The 18,633-nt window shown below is 40.2% G+C and overlaps 1 protein-coding gene across 1 annotated transcript in view; it reads left to right on the top strand.

Annotated features, from left to right (window-relative positions):
* Positions 1–18,633, top strand: part of OTC (ornithine transcarbamylase) — a 78,211-nt gene that overhangs the window by 10,056 nt on the left and 49,522 nt on the right. The window contains exons 2-3 of the mRNA XM_049873452.1: positions 12,015–12,153; positions 14,524–14,605. Of these exons, the coding sequence (XP_049729409.1) occupies positions 12,015–12,153; positions 14,524–14,605 (221 nt within the window). The remainder of the gene's footprint in view (positions 1–12,014; positions 12,154–14,523; positions 14,606–18,633) is intronic.

Genomic DNA, 18,633 nt, shown 5'->3' with positions numbered 1-18,633 from the left:
GGTCCTTGTCTCCTTTCAACATCTGTGGGCCCAGCGTTCACTGGAGATCTCTATGTGTCTTGGCATCAATCTTCCCCTGGGCCTAGGAAGTTCTCAGCGCAGGGACCCCAGGTCCTACAGACACGCTCTGCTCTCGACAATTCTTTTCTGGTGGTAGTGAGGTTCCTCCCCTCTCTATTCGCTTCTCTCTCCTTTTATCTCTTGTAAGATAAAAGGTATGACTCAAGTAAGGGTCTGAATAAGGGTGTAACTTGAGTAAGGGTGTGACTCAAGTCATGCTCTCTTGTAAGGCTGTGACTCAAAATACACCCCACACTCATCTTCCCTCATTAACATATAGAGGTTAGGATTTATAACATTACAAAATGAAGGACAACCACACAATACTGAGAATCATGGCCTAGCCAAGTTGACACATATTTTGGGGGGATACAATTCAATCCATGACAATGAGTAAACATACATGTAGGTCTATGTTCAAAACTTTTTACTGTTTAACCAAAAAATAAAAACAGAAAACCAGATCTGTTGCAGTTGAGTCAATTCCAACTCATAGTGACCTCATGCATTACAGAGTAGAACTGAGCTCCACAGGGTTTTCTTGGTTGTAATCTTTACAGAAACAGTTTGTCAGGCTTTTCTTCTGCAGTGTCACTGGGTGGGTTTGAACTACCAACCTTTAGGTTAGTAGTTGAATGCAAACCGTTTGTGTCACCCAGGGGCTTTTCTACTTTTGGGGTATATAATTAAAAATTTTGGGACCACCTCTTTAAAGAAATTACTATTCGGAAAGTCTATGATTCACATATTTTTTTTTAAGTTGAAGACAATGGCACATCTTTGAAATAGGAGTGTTGACCAAAATTTTGATCCACACGTAAATTTCTATTTGAAGTTGGATACGTTGTTAGTATCTCACATTAAATCAATCAATTAACCAGCCAACCCACAAACCCTAGATCCTTGTGGAAGTTCCCTTCCTTTCTAACTAGGATCTCTGAAGGGCTTAACTGCACAAAAAGTCTGTGAAAAAAAGGGATTCACCTACTGAAAGTTAAATGAACCAATCAACTCTCCCAGAAAGTTGAATACTAAGTGAAATATTCATTTTTCTAAGTTATTTGGCATCAAGCAGTAGAAACAAGAGATTTATTGTATTTGTCACTTTCCTACCTACAATCTTGTCACCATTGCAAAAAGACATACATAAACCCACCAGAGGATTAACTCTTCATCCAAAGTAGTGTAAGCTCTTTTCTTAGGCTAGAATTAAACTGTTATCATTGTGTGATAGTTGTTTTACTCTCAGTAAAATTTATGTTTAATACATGCAATGAATTACAATTTGTCCTTGGTTAAAAAAAATTTTTTATGCATAATTTCTAATGATAGAAAATACTAATTATTGTTAAGTAAGAGAACAGTGGGAATAATGAAGGAATAAATGCTGTCCATTTTATAGACTGATTATCCCTAAATAACAACTACTGTCATCACAATGTAACAGAATGTTAAAATAGGATTCTTTCTGTTCTATTTCTGCCTAGGCCCCATAGGTGCCAATTCTTTCCTCATTTCAAAGTGAGATGCTAGACCATTAAGACAGGAATAGACAAAAAACAGTTTTTTTGGACCTACTCGTGACCACCTCCAGTTTATCAAATGGCTTGGAGAAACCAAAAGAGGGGTTAGGGATTAGAAGAGGATTTTTGGAGAGCATTATCATTGCATATAAAGCGCCACCATGGGAGGATATTCTTCCCTCACCTCAAGTCTGGAAAAAGTGGCCCCAAGGAGATGCATCTCTTCAATGGGAGAACTTGGAGACACTGTAAACTGATGTCAGGCCTATACCTGAGAAATCTAAGAGGGACTGGCTGGCTAGCTTTTCTGATGGCAGAACAAGAGAGGATGCTCTACTGAGGTGGGCCTGACTCTTGTCAGAGCAAAGAACATGAAAAGCTTCCCACTAATCAATATGGAATAAGAAGGAGTCCTAGCATGGGGTTGTTTCAGATTATGCCCAAGAGACCTCCTCAAGGACTGGGGAGACCTCAGCAAAAAAGGGGCTAGATATGTTACCTTGGATGTCAGAGGAGATACAATTACCTACATCAGGAAGCACCATGAGAGATTCCCAGTGATTAGGGGGTTCTCCAAAAGTCAGCCTCAAACACCTACACCAATGCTAGATTACTAGAACACAAGCACATTTTCTCTGGCCCTAACTTCTCACCTTCCCTTGGCTTTAACTTTGGAGGAACTTAAGGCAGTGAAACAGAGGAAACAGCTCATGACCCCTCTTCCTCCTATACAAGAAGCCATCTTGAATCAGTCCCGAACTGGGAGGGAAAAACTTTACCTTGGAATCAATATTTTTTTTTTCTTTTTTTTTTTTTTTAATAACTTTTATTAAGCTTCAAGTGAACGTTTACAAATCCAATCAGTCTGTCACATATAAGTTTACATACATCTCACTCCCTACTCCCACTTACTCTCCCCGTCTTGAGTCAGCCCTTTCAGTCTCTCCTTTCTTGACAATTTTGCCGGCTTCCCTCTCTCTCTATCCTCCCATCCCCCCTCCAGGCAAGAGTTGCCAACACAATCTCAAGTGTCCACCTGATATAATTAGCTCACTCTTCATCAGCATCTCTCTCCCACCCGCTGACCAGTCCCTTTCATTTCTGATGAGTTGTCTTCGGGGATGGTTCCTGTCCTGTGTCAGCTGAAGGTCTGGGGAGCATGGCCGCCGGGATTCCTCCAGTCTCAGTCAGACCATTAAGTTTGGTCTTGTTATGAGAATTTGGGGTCTGCATCCCACTGATCTCCTGCTCCCTCAGGGGTCCTCTGCTGAGCTCCCTGTCAGGGCAGTCATCGACTGTGGCCGGGCACCAACTAGTTCTTCTGGTCTCAGGATGATGTAGGTCTCTGGTTCATGTGGCCCTTTCTGTCTCTTGGGCTCTTAGTTGTCATGTGGGCTTGGTGTTCTTCATTTTCCTTTGCTCCAGGTGGGTTGAGACCAATTGCTGCATCTTAGATGGCTGCTTGTTAGCATTTAAGACCCCAGACGCCACATTTCGAAGTGGGATGCAGAATGATTTCATAATAGAATTATTTTGCCAATTGACTTAGAAGTCCCCGCAAACCATGTTCCCCAGACCCCCGCGCTTGCTCCGCTGACCTTTGAAGCATTCATTTTATCCCGGAAACTTCTTTGCTTTTGGTCCAGTCCAATTGAGCTGACCTTCCATGTATTGAGTGTTGTCTTTCCCTTCACCTAAAGCAGTTCTTATCTACTGATTAATCAATAAAAAACCCTCTCCCACCCTCCCTCCCTCCCCCCCTCGTAACCACAAAAGTATGTGTTCTTCTCAGGTTTACTATTTCTCAAGATCTTATAATAGTGGTCTTATACAATATTTGTCCTTTTGCCTCTGACTAATTTCGCTCAGCATAATGCCTTCCAGGTTCCTCCATGTTATGAAATGTTTCAGAGATTCGTCACTGTTCTTTATCGATGCGTAGTATTCCATTGTGTGAATATACCACAATTTATTTACCCATTCATCCGTTGATGGACACCTTGGTTGCTTCCAACTTTTTGCTATTGTAAACAGAGCTGCAATAAACATGGGTGTGCATATATCTGTTTGTATGAAGGCTCTTGTATCTCTAGGGTATATTCCTAGGAGTGGGATTTCTGGGTTGTATGGTAGTTCTATTTCTAACTGTTTAAGATAACGCCAGATAGATTTCCAAAGTGGTTGTACCATTTTACATTCCCACCAGCAGTGTATGAGAGTTCCAATCTCTCCGCAGCCTCTCCAACATTTATTCTTTTGTGTTTTTTGGATTAATGCCAGCCTTGCTGGTGTGAGATGGAATCTCATCGTAGTTTTAATTTGCATTTCTCTAATGGCTAATGATCGAGAGCATTTTCTCATGTATCTGTTGGCTGCCTGAATATCTTCTTTAGTGAAATGTGTGTTCATATCCTTTGCCCACTTCTTGATTGGGTTGTTTGTCTTTTTGTGGTTGAGTTTTGACAGAATCATGTAGATTTTAGAGATCAGGCGCTGGTCGGAGATGTCATAGCTGAAAATTCTTTCCCAATCTGTAGGTGGTCTTTTTACTCTTTTGGTGAAGTCTTTAGATGAGCATAGGTGTTTGATTTTTAGGCGCTCCCAGTTATCGGGTTTCTCTTCATCATTTTTGGTAATGTTTTGTATTCTGTTTATACCTTGTATTAGGGCTCCTAGGGTTGTCCCAATTTTTTCTTCCATGATCTTTATCGTTTTAGTCTTTATGTTTAGGTCTTTGATCCACTTGGAGTTAGTTTTTGTGCATGGTGTGAGGTATGGGTCCTGTTTCATTTTTTTGCAAATGGATATCCAGTTATGCCAGCACCATTTGTTAAAAAGGCTATCTTTTCCCCAGTTAATTGACACTGGTCCTTTGTCAAATATCAGCTGCTCATACGTGGATGGATCTATGTCTGGGTTCTCAATTCTGTTCCATTGGTCTATGTGTCTGTTGTTGTACCAATACCAGGCTGTTTTGACTACTGTGGCTGTATAATAGTTTCTGAAGTCAGGTAAGGTGAGGCCTCCCACTTTCTTCTTCTTTTTCAGTAGTGCTTTGCTTATCCGGGGCTTCTTTCCGTTCCATATGAAATTGGTGATTTGTTTCTCTATCCCCTTAAAATATGACACTGGAATTTGGATCGGAAGTGCGTTAAATGTATAGATGGCTTTTGGTAGAATAGACATTTTTACTATGTTAAGTCTTCCTATCCATGAGCAAGGTATGTTTTTCCACTTAAGTATGTCCTTTTGAATTTCTTGTAGTAGAGCTTTGTAGTTTTCTTTGTATAGGTCTTTTACATCCTTGGTAAGATTTATTCCTAAGTATCTTATCTTCTTGGGGGCTATTGTGAATGGTATTGATTTGGTTATTTCCTCTTCGGTGTTCTTTTTGTTGATGTAGAGGAATCCAAGTGATTTTTGTATGTTTATTTTATAACCTGAGACTCTGCCAAACTCTTCTATTAGTTTCAGTAGTTTTCTGGAGGATTCCTTAGGGTTTTCTGTGTATATAATCATGTCATCTGCAAATAGTGATAACTTTACTTCTTCCTTGCCAATCCGGATACCTTTTATTTCTTTGTCTAGCCTGATTGCCCTGGCTAAGACTTCCAACACGATGTTGAATAAGAGCGGTGATAAAGGGCATCCTTGTCTGGTTCCTGTTCTCAAGGGAAATGCTTTCAGGTTCTCTCCATTTAGAGTGACATTGGCTGTTGGCTTTGCATAGATGCCCTTTATTATGTTGAGGAATTTTCCTTCAATTCCTATTTTGGTAAGAGTTTTTATCATGAATGGGTGTTGGACTTTGTCAAATGCCTTTTCTGCATCAATTGATAAGATCATGTGGTTTTTGTCTTTTGTTTTATTTATGTGATGGATTACATTAATGGTTTTTCTGATATTAAACCAGCCTTGCATACCTGGTATAAATCCCACTTGATCAGGGTGAATTATTTTTTTGATGTGTTGTTGGATTCTATTGGCTAGAATTTTGTTGAGGATTTTTGCATCAATGTTCATGAGGGATATAGGTCTATAATTTTCTTTTTTTGTAATGTCTTTACCTGGTTTTGGTATCAGGGAGATGGTGGCTTCATAGAATGAGTTGGGTAGTATTCCGTCATTTTCTATGCTTTGGAATACCTTTAGTAGTAGTGGTGTTAACTCTTCTCTGAAAATTTGGTAGAACTCTGCAGTGAAGCCGTCCGGGCCGGGACTTTTTTTTGTTGGGAGTTTTTTGATTACCGTTTCAATCTCTTTTTTTGTTATGGGTCTATTTAGTTGTTCTACTTCTGAATGTGTTAGTTTAGGTAGGTAGTGTTTTTCCAGGAATTCATCCATTTCTTCTAGGTTTTCAAATTTGTTAGAGTACAATTTTTCATAATAATCTGAAATGATTCTTTTAATTTCATTTGGTTCTGTTGTGATGTGGTCCTTCTCATTTCTTATTCGGGTTATTTGTTTCCTTTCCTGTATTTCTTTAGTCAGTCTAGCCAATGGTTTATCAATTTTGTTAATTTTTTCAAAGAACCAGCTTTTGGCTTTGTTAATTCTTTCAATTGTTTTTCTGTTCTCTAATTCATTTAGTTCAGCTCTAATTTGTATTATTTGTTTTCTTCTGGTGCCTGATGGATTCTTTTGTTGCTCACTTTCTATTTGTTCAAGTAGTAGGGACAGTTCTCTGATTTTGGCTCTTTCTTCTTTTTGTATGTGTGCATTTATTGATATAAATTGGCCTCTGAGCACTGCTTTTGCTGTGTCCCAGAGGTTTTGATAGGAAGTGTTTTCATTCTCGTTGCTTTCTATGAATTTCCTTATTCCCTCCTTGATGTCTTCTATAATCCAGTCTTTTTTCAGGAGGGTATTGTTCATTTTCCAAGTATTTGATTTCTTTTCCCTCGTTTTTCTGTTATTGATCTCTAGTTTTATTGCCTTGTGATCTGAGAAGATGCTTTGTAATATTTCGATGTTTTGGACTCTGCAAAGGTTTGTTTTATGTCCTAATATGTGGTCTATTCTAGAGAATGTTCCATGTGCGCTGGAAAAAAAAGTATATTTTGCAGCAGTTGGGTGGAGAGTTCTGTATAAGTCAATGAGGTCAAGTTGGTTGATTGTTGTAATTAGATCTTCCGTGTCTCTGTTGAGCTTCTTGCTGGATGTCCTGTCCTTCTCCGAAAGTGGTGTGTTGAAGTCTCCTACTATAATTGTGGAGGTATCTATCTCGCTTTTCAGTTCTGTTAAAATTTGATTTATGTATCTTGCAGCCCTGTCATTGGGTGCGTAAATATTTAATATGGTTATGTCTTCCTGATCAATTGTCCCTTTTATCATTATATAGTGTCCTTCTTTATCCTTTGTGGTGGATTTAAGTCTAAAGTCTATTTTGTCAGAAATTAATATTGCTACTCCTCTTCTTTTTTGCTTATTGTTTGCTTGATATACTTTTTTCCATCCTTTGAGTTTTAGTTTATTTGAGTCTCTAAGTCTAAGGTGTGTCTCTTGTAGGCAGCATATAGATGGATCGTGTTTCTTTATCCAGTCTGTGACTCTCTGTCTCTTTATTGGTGCATTTAGTCCATTTACATTCAGGGTAATTATAGATAAATAAGTTTTTAGTGCTGTCATTTTGATGCCTTTTTATGTGTGTTGTTGACAATTTCATTTTTCCACATACTTTTTTGTGTTGAGGCGTTTTTCTTAGTAAATTGTGAGATCCTCATTTTCATAGTGTTTGACTTTATGTTAGTTGAGTCGTTACGTTTTTCTTGGTTTTTGTCTTGAGTTATAGAGTTGTTATACCTTTTTGTGGTTACCTCATTATATACCCCTATTTTTCTAAGTAAAAACCTAACTTGTATTGTTCTATATCGCCTTGTATCACTCTCCATATGGCAGTTCAATGCCTCCTGTATTTAGTCCCTCTTTTTGATTATTGTGATCTTTTACCTATTGACTTCCATGATTCCCTGTTATGTGTATTTTTTTTTTTAATTAATCTTAATTTGTTTGTTTTTGTGATTTCCCTATTTGAGTTGATATCAGGACGTTCTGTTTTGTGACCTTGTGTTGTGCTGATATCTGATATTATTGGTTCTCTGACCAAACAATATCCTTTAGTATTTCTTGTAGCTTTGGTTTGGTTTTTGCAAATTCTCTAAACTTGTGTTTGTCTGTAAATATCTTAATTTCGCCTTCATATTTCAGAGAGAGTTTTGCTGGATATATGATCCTTGGCTGGCAGTTTTTCTCCTTCAGTGTTCTGTATATGTCGTCCCATTCCCTTCTTGCCTGCATGGTTTCTGCTGAGTAGTCAGAACATATTCTTATTGATTCTCCCTTGAAGGAAACCTTTCTTTTCTCCCTGGCTGCTTTTAAAATTTTCTGTTTATCTTTGGTTTTGGTGAGTTTGATGATAATATGTCTTGGTGTTTTTCTTTTTGGATCAATCTTAAATGGGGTTCGATGAGCATCTTGGATAGATATCCTTTCGTCTTTCATGATGTCAGGGAAGTTTTCTGTCAGAAGTTCTTCAACTATTTTCTCTGTGTTTTCTGTCCCTCCTCCCTGTTCTGGGACTCCAATCACCCGCAGGTTATCCTTCTTGATAGAGTCCCACATAATTCTTAGGGTTTCTTCATTTTTTTTAATTCTTTTATCTGATTTTTTTTCAGCTATGTTGGTGTTAATTCCCTGGTCCTCCAGATGTCCCAGTCTGCATTCTAATTGCTCGAGTCTGCTCCTCTGACTTCCTATTACGTTGTCTAATTCTGTTATTTTATTGTTAATCTTTTGGATTTCTACATGTTGTCTCTCTATGGATTCTTGCAACTTATTAATTTTTCCAGTATGTTCTTGAATAATCTTTTTGAGTTCTTCAACAGTTTTATCAGTGTGTTCCTTGGCTTTTTCTGCAGATATCCTAATTTCATTTGTGATATCATTAAGCATTCTGTAAATTAGTTTTTTATATTCTGTATCTGATAATTCCAAAATTGTATCTTCATTTGGGAAAGATTTTGATTCTTTTGTTTGGGGGGTTGGAGAAGCTGTCCCGGTCTGCTTCTTTAAGTGGTTTGATATGGATTGTTGTCTCCGAGCCATCACTGGGAAACTAGTTTTTCCAGAAAATCCGCTAAAAAAAAAACTGCAGTCAGATCCCTATCAGAGTTCTCCCTTTGGCTCAGGCTATTCAGATGTTAATGAAGCCGCCTGGGAAGGGTGGGGGAGGGAACAGAGAGATAGGAGAGTAGCACCTCAGAATATAGCCAGAGTTGCTTGTCTTGCTTGGAATGACTGTTATATCTGAGATTCCCGCGGGCGCGTCGCCTATGTGTGCTGGCTGTGTGGAGATTGCCCCCGGGGGGTCTGGCCCGCTGGAGTCACGGTCAGATCCTCCGCTTCCAGCCCCACGCCCAGCGTCAAGGCTCCCCTACTGGGACGGTGCACTCTCAACTCCAAAATCAGTCGCTGCCTCCCGGGGACTTCTCGTCTCTCCAGCCGCGTGGCCGTGCCGCCCCCGTGAACTAGGTGGGCCCCCTCCCGGGGTTAGTTCAGATGGGTGGAGTAGCTCCCTGTGCTTGTGCCGCGACCGAGTGTCCTGGCTGGAACGCTGTTCTCCCCACTCCAATACCAGTCGCTGCCTCCCGGGGACTTCTCCTACCGGCTGCGTCCCACGCCGCCCGCGCGACCCGGCTGGTCCCCTTCCCGGGGTTAGTTCAGGGGGTGGAGCAACTCTCCGTGTTTATGGCGTACCTGCGTGCAGTCCTAATCCCTGCGGGACGGTTCCCCGGCTCGGATGCTGCTCTTTCTGCTCCAAGATCAGTCACTGCCTCCCGGGGACTTCTCCTACCGGCTGCGTCCCACGCCGCCCGTGGAACCAGCTGGTCCCCGTCCCGGGGTTAGTTCAGGGGGGTGGAGCAGGTCTCTGTGCTTGTGCCGTACCTGACTGGTACGCTGGCTCCAGGCTCTGGAAACAATCGCTGCTTCCCCGTATTAGTTCGTTCTCCGTCTCTAAATCTGTGTTTGTTGTTCAGGGTTCGTAGATTGTTATGTATGTGATCGATTCACTTGTTTTTCCGTGTCTTTGTTGTAAGAGGGATCCGAGGTAGCGTCTGCCTAGTCCGCCATCTTGGCTCCGCCTGGAATCAATATTTTTAAAGTTTCTAAAGTCATTATTATACTGGACTCCACACATTAATTATATTACTGAAATTCTTTGAGGGAATAATGTAAGCAAAGGACTTTTTTCCCATGAAAGTTACTAGAAAAGCCACAGAGCCGTTGTATTTTCACCCAGAGGCAAGAAAGAACACATGTCCCAGAATGGATCTGAAGGGCAGGAGGAGTCCCTGAAGGAGCCCTGATTATACAATGGTTAAGGGCTTGCTGCTAACTGAAAGGTTGACAGTTCAAACCCTCAAGCGGCTCTTTGGGAGAAAAGACCTGGTGAGCTACTCCCACAAAGATCACAGCCTAGGAAACCCTATGGGGCAGTTCTACTTTGTCAGGTATATGACTGCTATGAGTCTGAATTGATGCAACAGCACACAACAACATGAGTCCCAGGGTGATGCAAACAGTTAAGCCCTGGACTACTAGCTGAAAGGTTGGCAGTTTGAACCCACCCAGAAGCACTTTGGAAGACATGTCTGGTGATCTTCTTCTGAAAGGTCACAGCCTTGAAAACCCTATGGAGTAGCTCTACTCAGCATACATGGGGTCATCATGAGTGGGAAACCACTCAACCGCAACTAACGAGGACAACAGGAGAAAAAGAATGAAACTGTTTTTGATTGTACCCTACAAATTCTTCTTCAATCTGATGATTTCAATAATAATAGCTGTGATGGCTAAGGTTGTGTGTCAGCTTGGCTGGGCCATGATTCTCAGTGGTTTGGCAATTATGTAATGATGTAAATTGGCAGTTATATAATGATGTAGTCATCCTCCATGTGATCTGATGTGATCAGCCAATCAGTTGTAATGGGAGTTTTTTCAGGGGTGTGGCCTGCATCCAATATATATATGTACATCCTAGCAAAGCTCCCTGCCTTGCTGTGGATCCTGCATCTGGCCTGTCATCATCTGACCTCCGGTTCTCAGGACTTGAGCCAGCACCCTGCTGTCTTATCTCCCGATCTTAGATTCATCAGCCTCTGCAGCTTGTGAGCCAGCGGCCTTCCGTCTGACCTGCCAATCTTCTGTTTGTCAGCCCCTGCAGCTAAGTGAGTGAGGAGAAGCCTGACTTGGGACTTGCCAGCCTCTACAACCACATAAGCCATTTCCCTGAGATAAATCTCTCTTTATGTATACATATATACACACACATATATGTTTCATTGGTTTTGCTTCTCTAGAGAACCCAGCGTAAGGCAATAACTTAAATTTATCAAATGCTTTTTACATCAGATGCTATCTACCTTACATGTATTAAATCATTCCATCCTTACAACAACCCTATAAGATGCTTGTACTCATTTTCAAAGTGAGAAATTTAGGAGCAGAGGGAGGTTAAGTAATTTGCCAGGGGTTGTAACAAAGCCACTCTTACAGCTATTTCAAGCAAACAATAATTCAGTCTCTTTCCTCAAATTCTTTTCTCTCAAACATCCAAAATACTGCAGTCAGCCCTCTGCATCCGAGGTTTCACCCAACAGCGGATTGAAAATATTGGGGAAGAAGCCGGTAAGGGACAGGGGCAGACGGAGGGAGAAAGAGCTCAAGGGCCTGGGGGCAAGCCAGAGGGCAGCACAAAACAAGCCAGGGTTCGGCCCCTGGAACGGTATGTGGCTGTGAAGGAAGAAGCTCCCAGAGGGATGGAGGCAGCGGCACCCCAACACAATTTGGACAAGTGAGGACACTACGGGTGGGGTTGTGCTTCTTGACCTGACTAGGGCCTAGCGGAGCATGCTTGCTGCAGAGGTCTGTAGGAAGGAGAGAACGATGTTGGCAGGATAGGACCCAGTGCTCTCTGCATGTGTATATGAAGCGCCCGAAGTCACCCAGGACCCCCTACCAGAAGGACACCTGACTCAGAGGGCTGACTGAGGCGGGAGGCCGGGATGCGGCTGTCCTTCAAAGTGCCTGTTCCAGCGCCTCACGAGGCGGCCCTAACCTCACCAACCATCACTGTTCATTCCTGTGCTATGTTTAAAAAAAAAAAAAAGGAAAGAAAAGATACTACACCATTTTATATAAGGGGCTTGAGTATCCACGAGGTTCTGGAACCAGTCCCCCTCAGATACCGAGGGACGACTGTATACCTAAAACGGAAAGCACAGCCATATCAATTTCAATGCATTATCACTTTGCAGTGACACATGGGACTACATGTGATTTGTTATGTTTGAAAAATAATGCAATGAATCACACATATTGCATGTTTATTTATTTTCATTAACTATATATTTCTCCTTTCTTTTTTTGTAGGTGTGGACAACCACTACAAAATAAAGTACAGCTGAAGGGTCGTGATCTTCTCACTCTAAAGAATTTTACAGGAGAAGAAATTAAGTATATATTATGGCTGTCAGCAGATCTGAAATTTAGAATAAAACAGAAAGGAGAGGTATGTACCATTTTTATCTTACCTTCCATTCCTACCAGTCAGCCTTTTAAAGAGAGCCTTCCCAAAGAATGAGGGAAACTAAAATACATTAAAATTGCTAAACAGTAGCGAAGTAATGAAACCACACAGCTGAGGTAATTGATTATTACTGAATGTATGGGCATATAAAAATCCACTTTTCGATGACAAGTCATTGCATTTCTTTCATGTGGAATGCTGAAATTCATTGTTAAGTGGATCAGAACCTAAGGAATCATTTGTCTGGAAGAGTTTATTTTTATACCTCCTTTCTTTTCCTTTGTGCCTTTTCTCTCAAATTAAAGATAAGCATGATACTTATTTTTTCTAGCAACAAATTTTAATTTTTAAATGCATATTGGGTGTTTGATCATTAGGATAATGTCAAAACATTTGCAATGATGTGACAGTATTTAAAATTTTTTAGGTAAGCAAAGGAACAAATGGCAGTCAGGGAGGAGAAGAGATGGGCTATGGTGCTTAGCTGTAAGCATTAGTCTGGATTTTGAGAAATTTATGTTTGAAACATGCTTTCTTAATGTAGTGGCTTCATATGGGCTGCTTAATTGTGAAAGCATTTTTGTATTCCAAGCTCGTACAGAAGCTTTTTTAAAGAGTTGCCTTCAGGTTAACAAAGGTTTTCACGGCCATAATTTTCTTATCTAGGTGGCTAGCCTTCCAAGCCCCTAAGAGCAAACTGAAGACAGGAGTGACCACAATTGATATGGGATAATTTTCTTGTAGAGAACTGAAATGAGGAGAAAAGTTTCCCCCAGATCCCAAGCCTTTGCTCTTCACACGGTGTGTAAGGAAGATTTGCTGTCTGGAATCTATTTGTTCTAGAACCCATCCTATTGGGAAGTCTATCTACAGAAGAGGAAGGAGGAAGAGCCCCACTCTACCCCCAAACTCTCCAGAATGTTTCCAAATGACTTCCAGAAACAAAGCCTAAGTACTCCCAGGAGAATGCATGAGGAAAGTGTAGCAGGATCTCTGCAGCTTAATCATTGTCCTGAGCAGGAATCTTAGTGCCCATGTTTTAACAGAGTATCATGTTTCTAGATGAGAAAAGAAAACACCTCCAGACCAAGCATGTTCAAGGTCATTCAAAATTGAATGGGGATTTTAATGGAACTAAGATGATGTTTGTTCCTAGTATAAAGTACTTTGGAAAAGTGCTCAGGTTGAACCCAGGTCAACTAATAATACTTTCTAATTATACCACAATAAGATGTGGAAGTTACTGTTGCTTTCCCCCGTTTGTATAGACCATGAGCAAATACTCTAATTCACTTTAAGTAATTTTTTAAACACTTACTTGGGAGAGAGAAAAAAAGCAGTGATTGATTATTTTACATTTTCTAATAATATAAGTTTTGAAACATCCTTGATATTGGACATAATATATATGTGTATATTTTTATTTTATTGTAGTAAAGTATACATTACATAAAATTTGCCATTTAAGTGTAAAATTCAGTGACATTAATTACATTCACAGTTTGTACAACCTTCACCATTATCTGTCTCCAAAACTTTTTCATCAACCCAAACAGAAACTCAGTACCCATTAAGCAATAACTCCCCATTCCCTTCTCCCCCAGGCCCTGGTAACCTTTGATGTATGTCTTAGGTCATCTAGTGCTGCCGTAACAGAAATACCACAAGCGGATGGCTTTAACAAAGAGAAATTTATTTTCTCACAGTAAAGTAGGCTAAAAGTCCAAGTTCAAGGCGTCAACTCCAGGGGAAGCCTTTCTGTCTCTCTTAGCTCTGGAAGAAGGTCCTTGTCCTCAGTCTTCCCACGGTCGAGGAGCTTTTTAGGTGCAGGGACCCCGGGTCCAATAGACGCGCTTTGCTCCTGGTACTGCTTTCTTGGTGGTATGAGGTCCCCAACTCTCTGCTTGCTTCCCTTTCCTTTTCTCTCTTGAGAGATAAAAGGTGGTACAGGCCACACCCCAGGGAAACTCCCTTTACCTTGGATCAGGGAGGTGACCTGACTAAGGGTGGTGTTACAATCCTACCTTAATCCTCTCAACATAAAATTAATATCACAAAATGAAGGACAACCATACAATACTGGGAAGGATGGCCTAAACAAGTTGATACATATTTTTGGGGGAAACAATTCAATCCATTACAATGTACTTTTTGTCTCTATAAAAATTTGCCTGTTCTGAATGTTTCCTATAAGTGGATTCATACAATATTTATCCTTTTGTGCCTGACTTATTTCACTCAGCAAGATGTTTTCAAGGTCCATCTATGTCGTAGCAAGTATCAAAGCTTCATTCCTTTTTATGTCTGAATATTTTGCATTTTAATTTTTTTATTCTTGTCTTTGATTTTTAGTATTTGCCTTTATTGCAAGGAAAGTCTTTAGGCATGATTTTTGAGAAAAGAAGTACTCGAACAAGACTGTCCACAGAAACAGGTGAGTACATTGACAGACACACCTATGTTGAAGAGGTGGCAAGAGAGTGAGGGCCTGGGAGAAGTAACCTAGTAGGAGAATTTGTCTGTCTCTTTAGTAACCATGAAGAAAAAAACATTGTCACTGGGAGCAGCAGTACAAGCCTCTGAATGCTATTTCCAATTCTCATCAAAGTTGTAAACAAAAAGATTGTCTTCATCTGTAGGAATTTCATGAGGACTTCTGTAGAAGTCCCAAATAGCTCTTCATGTTTGGTGCAAAATGTAAGTGGGCACAAATTGTCAGGCCTAAAACTCAGGCAGGAAAGATATGTGTCTATTTTTCTAACATGTAGTCAACTTTGTATGTGTGTGTGTATGTGGGAAGGGGACATCCTGCTGGATGCTAACCTAATCTCTTCAACTTTGGGGAATCCTTGGTCATTTCAGGGTTCTTTGGTCAATATAGGTTTCCTCTGTTTTCCCCACAGTCATGGCTCAGTCATGAAGAGTGTCATGGATTGAACTGTGTCACCACAAAAATATGTGTCAACTGGGTTAGGCCATGATTCCCAGTATTGTGCGGTTGTCCTCCATTTTGTGACTGTAATTTTATGTTAAAGAGGATTAGGGTGAGATTATAACACCCTTACCCAGGTCTCATCCCTGATCCAATGTAAAGGGAGTTTCCCTGGGGTATGGTCTATACCATCTGTTCTCTCTTAAGAAATAAAAAGGAAAGGAAAGCTAGCAGAGAGGAGGGAATCTCATACCGTCAAGAAAGCAGTGCCGGGAGCAGAACACATTCTTTGGACCCGGGGTCCTTGTGCAAAGAAGCTCCTAGTACAGAGGAAGATTGACAAGAAGGCCAACAGAGAGAGAAAGCCTTCCCCTGGAGCTGATGCCCTGATTTGGGACTTTTAGTCAGGAAATAAACTTCTCTTTGTTAAAGCCATCCACTTGTGGTATTTCTGTTATAGCAGCACTAGATGACTAAGACAAAGTGCATGTGAATATTAGGACATCTTAGGCCATGGGTTGGAATCTGGTCCTTGTCATCAGGACATTATCATCAAATGTTCATGGTAGGACTTTTGTATTCTCATTGGATCTTGGCTGTCTCCCACTTGCTGCGGGGACCCGATACCTCTCTTGGTTTGGCTCTCTCAACCTCTTGGCAGCTCTCCAAGCCATACTGGACACAGAAATAAAGCAAGGCCATCACTATTATTCCTTCCTCATGCTTGGTACCAGGATGCTTTATGATATTTGCTGCCTCCTAGCACTCTTAAAAGCAAGACAAAAGAAATCCTCAGCTCTGGAGTCCTCCAAACTCATCTGAGATTTTCAGCATGTTCCACCCCTCAGAACTTGATCTGGGGGACAGTCAGCAGGGCATAGTGTCAAAATTCCATCCATTTCTACTTCCATTGCTTGTCTTCTCTCTCCTTCTTTCCCTTCCTTTTCCCAGTATTGGAGGCTGGGTGATAAAGCAGCAGGAAAAACTGACTTTGTCTATCCAAGTAGTCTTCTAAATCTATTGTTTGTGCCTAGGGTCCCAGGCTCTAGAAACACAAAATTTCTTTTTTTCCCTCAAACTATTATCTCTGCCATTAGTTTCAAAAAGTCTGTTTTGAAACGTATAAGCTACAAATTGGCTCTTTCATTTCTCTCTGCATTTTTGCCCTATCAGACCTACTTTGGGTTAATAATATGACTGATCAAATGAGCAAAAGGATAGGGTCGAGGAAGAAGTATCACAAACAAAAACACATTGATTGATTATTCAAATACTATCTCAAAAGCATCAGAGCTTTCTAGGGCTTAGAAGCAAATAACTACTCCATGCAATTTTTGTTTTGTGAGATCAGTAATGAGATTAATCAAACAGATAACAAAAATGAAGTTCAGGGAAATTAAATGGCTTAGCTAAGTTTTCCCGGTCAATTCAAACTGCACCAGGATTCAGATCTCAAGTCTACTGTAATCACTGACACACTCCCCTTGCCCCCTGGGAGAAGGAAGGAGAAGGGAAATGTATAAGGTGTCACCTAGTCTTTAAAGTCCTAGGATGAAAACATTTTGCTTCTTAATGCTGGCTCCTATAAAAGACAATGTTGGCACCTGACATATAGTAAAAAAAAAAAAAAAGAATATTGATTCCTAGTGATTCTCAAATTCTGCTCCCTTCCAACACTGGTTTTCTGTGAGTTGGGAAGAATTTTATTTTATGCTCCATATACATATTTACCGTTAGTAGTTAAGAAAAGTGGTCTTTTTCAAAGTCAGCAAAAAAATAATTGCTTAATCCATAGACATTTCTCAATTTTTAAGTTTTTGAAAATGAATTTTTCTTAATAGCTGGTGTTTTATGCCACTTTCCTCTGTTCAAATGTCTTGAAAAATTGATCAGCTTCACCTTTTACATATAATGTAATAGTTCAGCCATTAATGAAAACAAGAGCTAAGATTTAATAAGCTTTTGTGTCAGACCCTGTGCCAAGCACTCAACATTAATTACATGGATTATCTCACCTAATCCTCATAACAACTCCACAAGGGTGAAATCATTGAGGCAAAGAGGCTGAAACAAGTTTAGTAATTGGCCCAAGGACACATAGCTAATCAATGGAAGACCCAGGATTGGAAGCCATTACCAAATGTATTTTGTGAAATATCTAACTTATTTCATAAATGTATTAGTTTTTTTTTTTTATTAGTTATGTCTGATTCTAGGCTCATTTTTTCTACAGGTGGCATTAAGCATTTCATTAGGTTTTGGTATTCTGCAAAGGGGTGCTCTGAAACCTGATTTAAATTGCAAACCATAGTAAGAAATACATGAGGAAAGGAACATATGACTGTACAAACTTGTGGTTCACAGATTATTCATCATTATCCTCAATAAGTACCCATGGGTCTAATTGCATATGGCATCCTTCCAGACTCATCAGTAGGAGAATCAGTCAGATTGAGTAGCTGCCTTAAATACTTACAGAAACGGTAAAGCCCGACCCGAAACATGGCAGAGCATTCCCATTGTGTGCACATGTATCTGAATAGTTGTTTCTTGGTACAATTTTTCATCAGAACTTGTTAACCTTGATGTTTAGAATAAAAATAGGATGTAATTATAAGCGTCTCTTACTGCTCTAGAGCTATACCAGACCCTGGTATGGGGTGTTCCTCACAGGACAGTCCCAGAGTATTCCAGTTAGTATTTCCAGTTATCTCAGGGGCTAGAACAAAATCCTCCACCCAGTTTAAGCCACATTAATTGCTTATGTAACATTTATTTTAAAAGTCTAACACACGTACAGAAATGTGCATAAATTATTAAGTGTATAGTTCAATGAATTATTACAAAGGGACCACACCCATGTAACTAACAACCAGATACAGAAACAACATAAATAGCACCCCAGAAGCCTCCCTCCCCATTTGTGTCCCCTTCCAGTCACTGTTCCACCACTCAAAGGTAACAATTATCCCAGCTTCTAACATCAGAGATTAGTTTTGCCTGTTTTAAACTTTATGTAAATGGAATCATTCAGCATGTGTTCTTTCGTGTCTGGCTTCTTTCGCTCAGCATTATGTTTGTAAGATGTACTGATGTGTGTGTAGTTGCACATGATTTATTCCCCACCCACTCTGTGTATGCCTGGTTGGCAAGCCTCGAAATTCTCCTGTGTGTCTACTGATGATTATGTTCTTTTATTGCAAATTAATTGAGCAGATAGACACACTTATTAATCTTGGTAAGTGCTGTAGCTGATAGAAAATGCACCAGGCATTCTAAGACATTTCTTTACATTATTTAACATTGGTATTTAACTTTCAAGGTAAAATAGAAACTAATGCTTTACCGCTGTTTCAAAACTATCTTTTCAAAAACACCAATATAAAAATTGTGATCCTATTCTGCAGGTATGACAGCCAAGCACAGAGAGGTTAACAACTGCCTTGGTTCTACCAGCAAGAGTCCTCCAATCCCTCATATTTCCAGTAAATGAATTCTGTTTATACCCTTTCTTCCAGAACTTACAGGGA

This window comes from Elephas maximus, chromosome X (assembly GCF_024166365.1).
Source record: "Elephas maximus indicus isolate mEleMax1 chromosome X, mEleMax1 primary haplotype, whole genome shotgun sequence".
Taxonomy (NCBI): Eukaryota; Metazoa; Chordata; class Mammalia; order Proboscidea; family Elephantidae; genus Elephas; species Elephas maximus.
The sequence above is the reverse complement of the archived record's forward strand: the minus strand, read 5'-3'. Positions and strand labels throughout refer to the sequence as shown.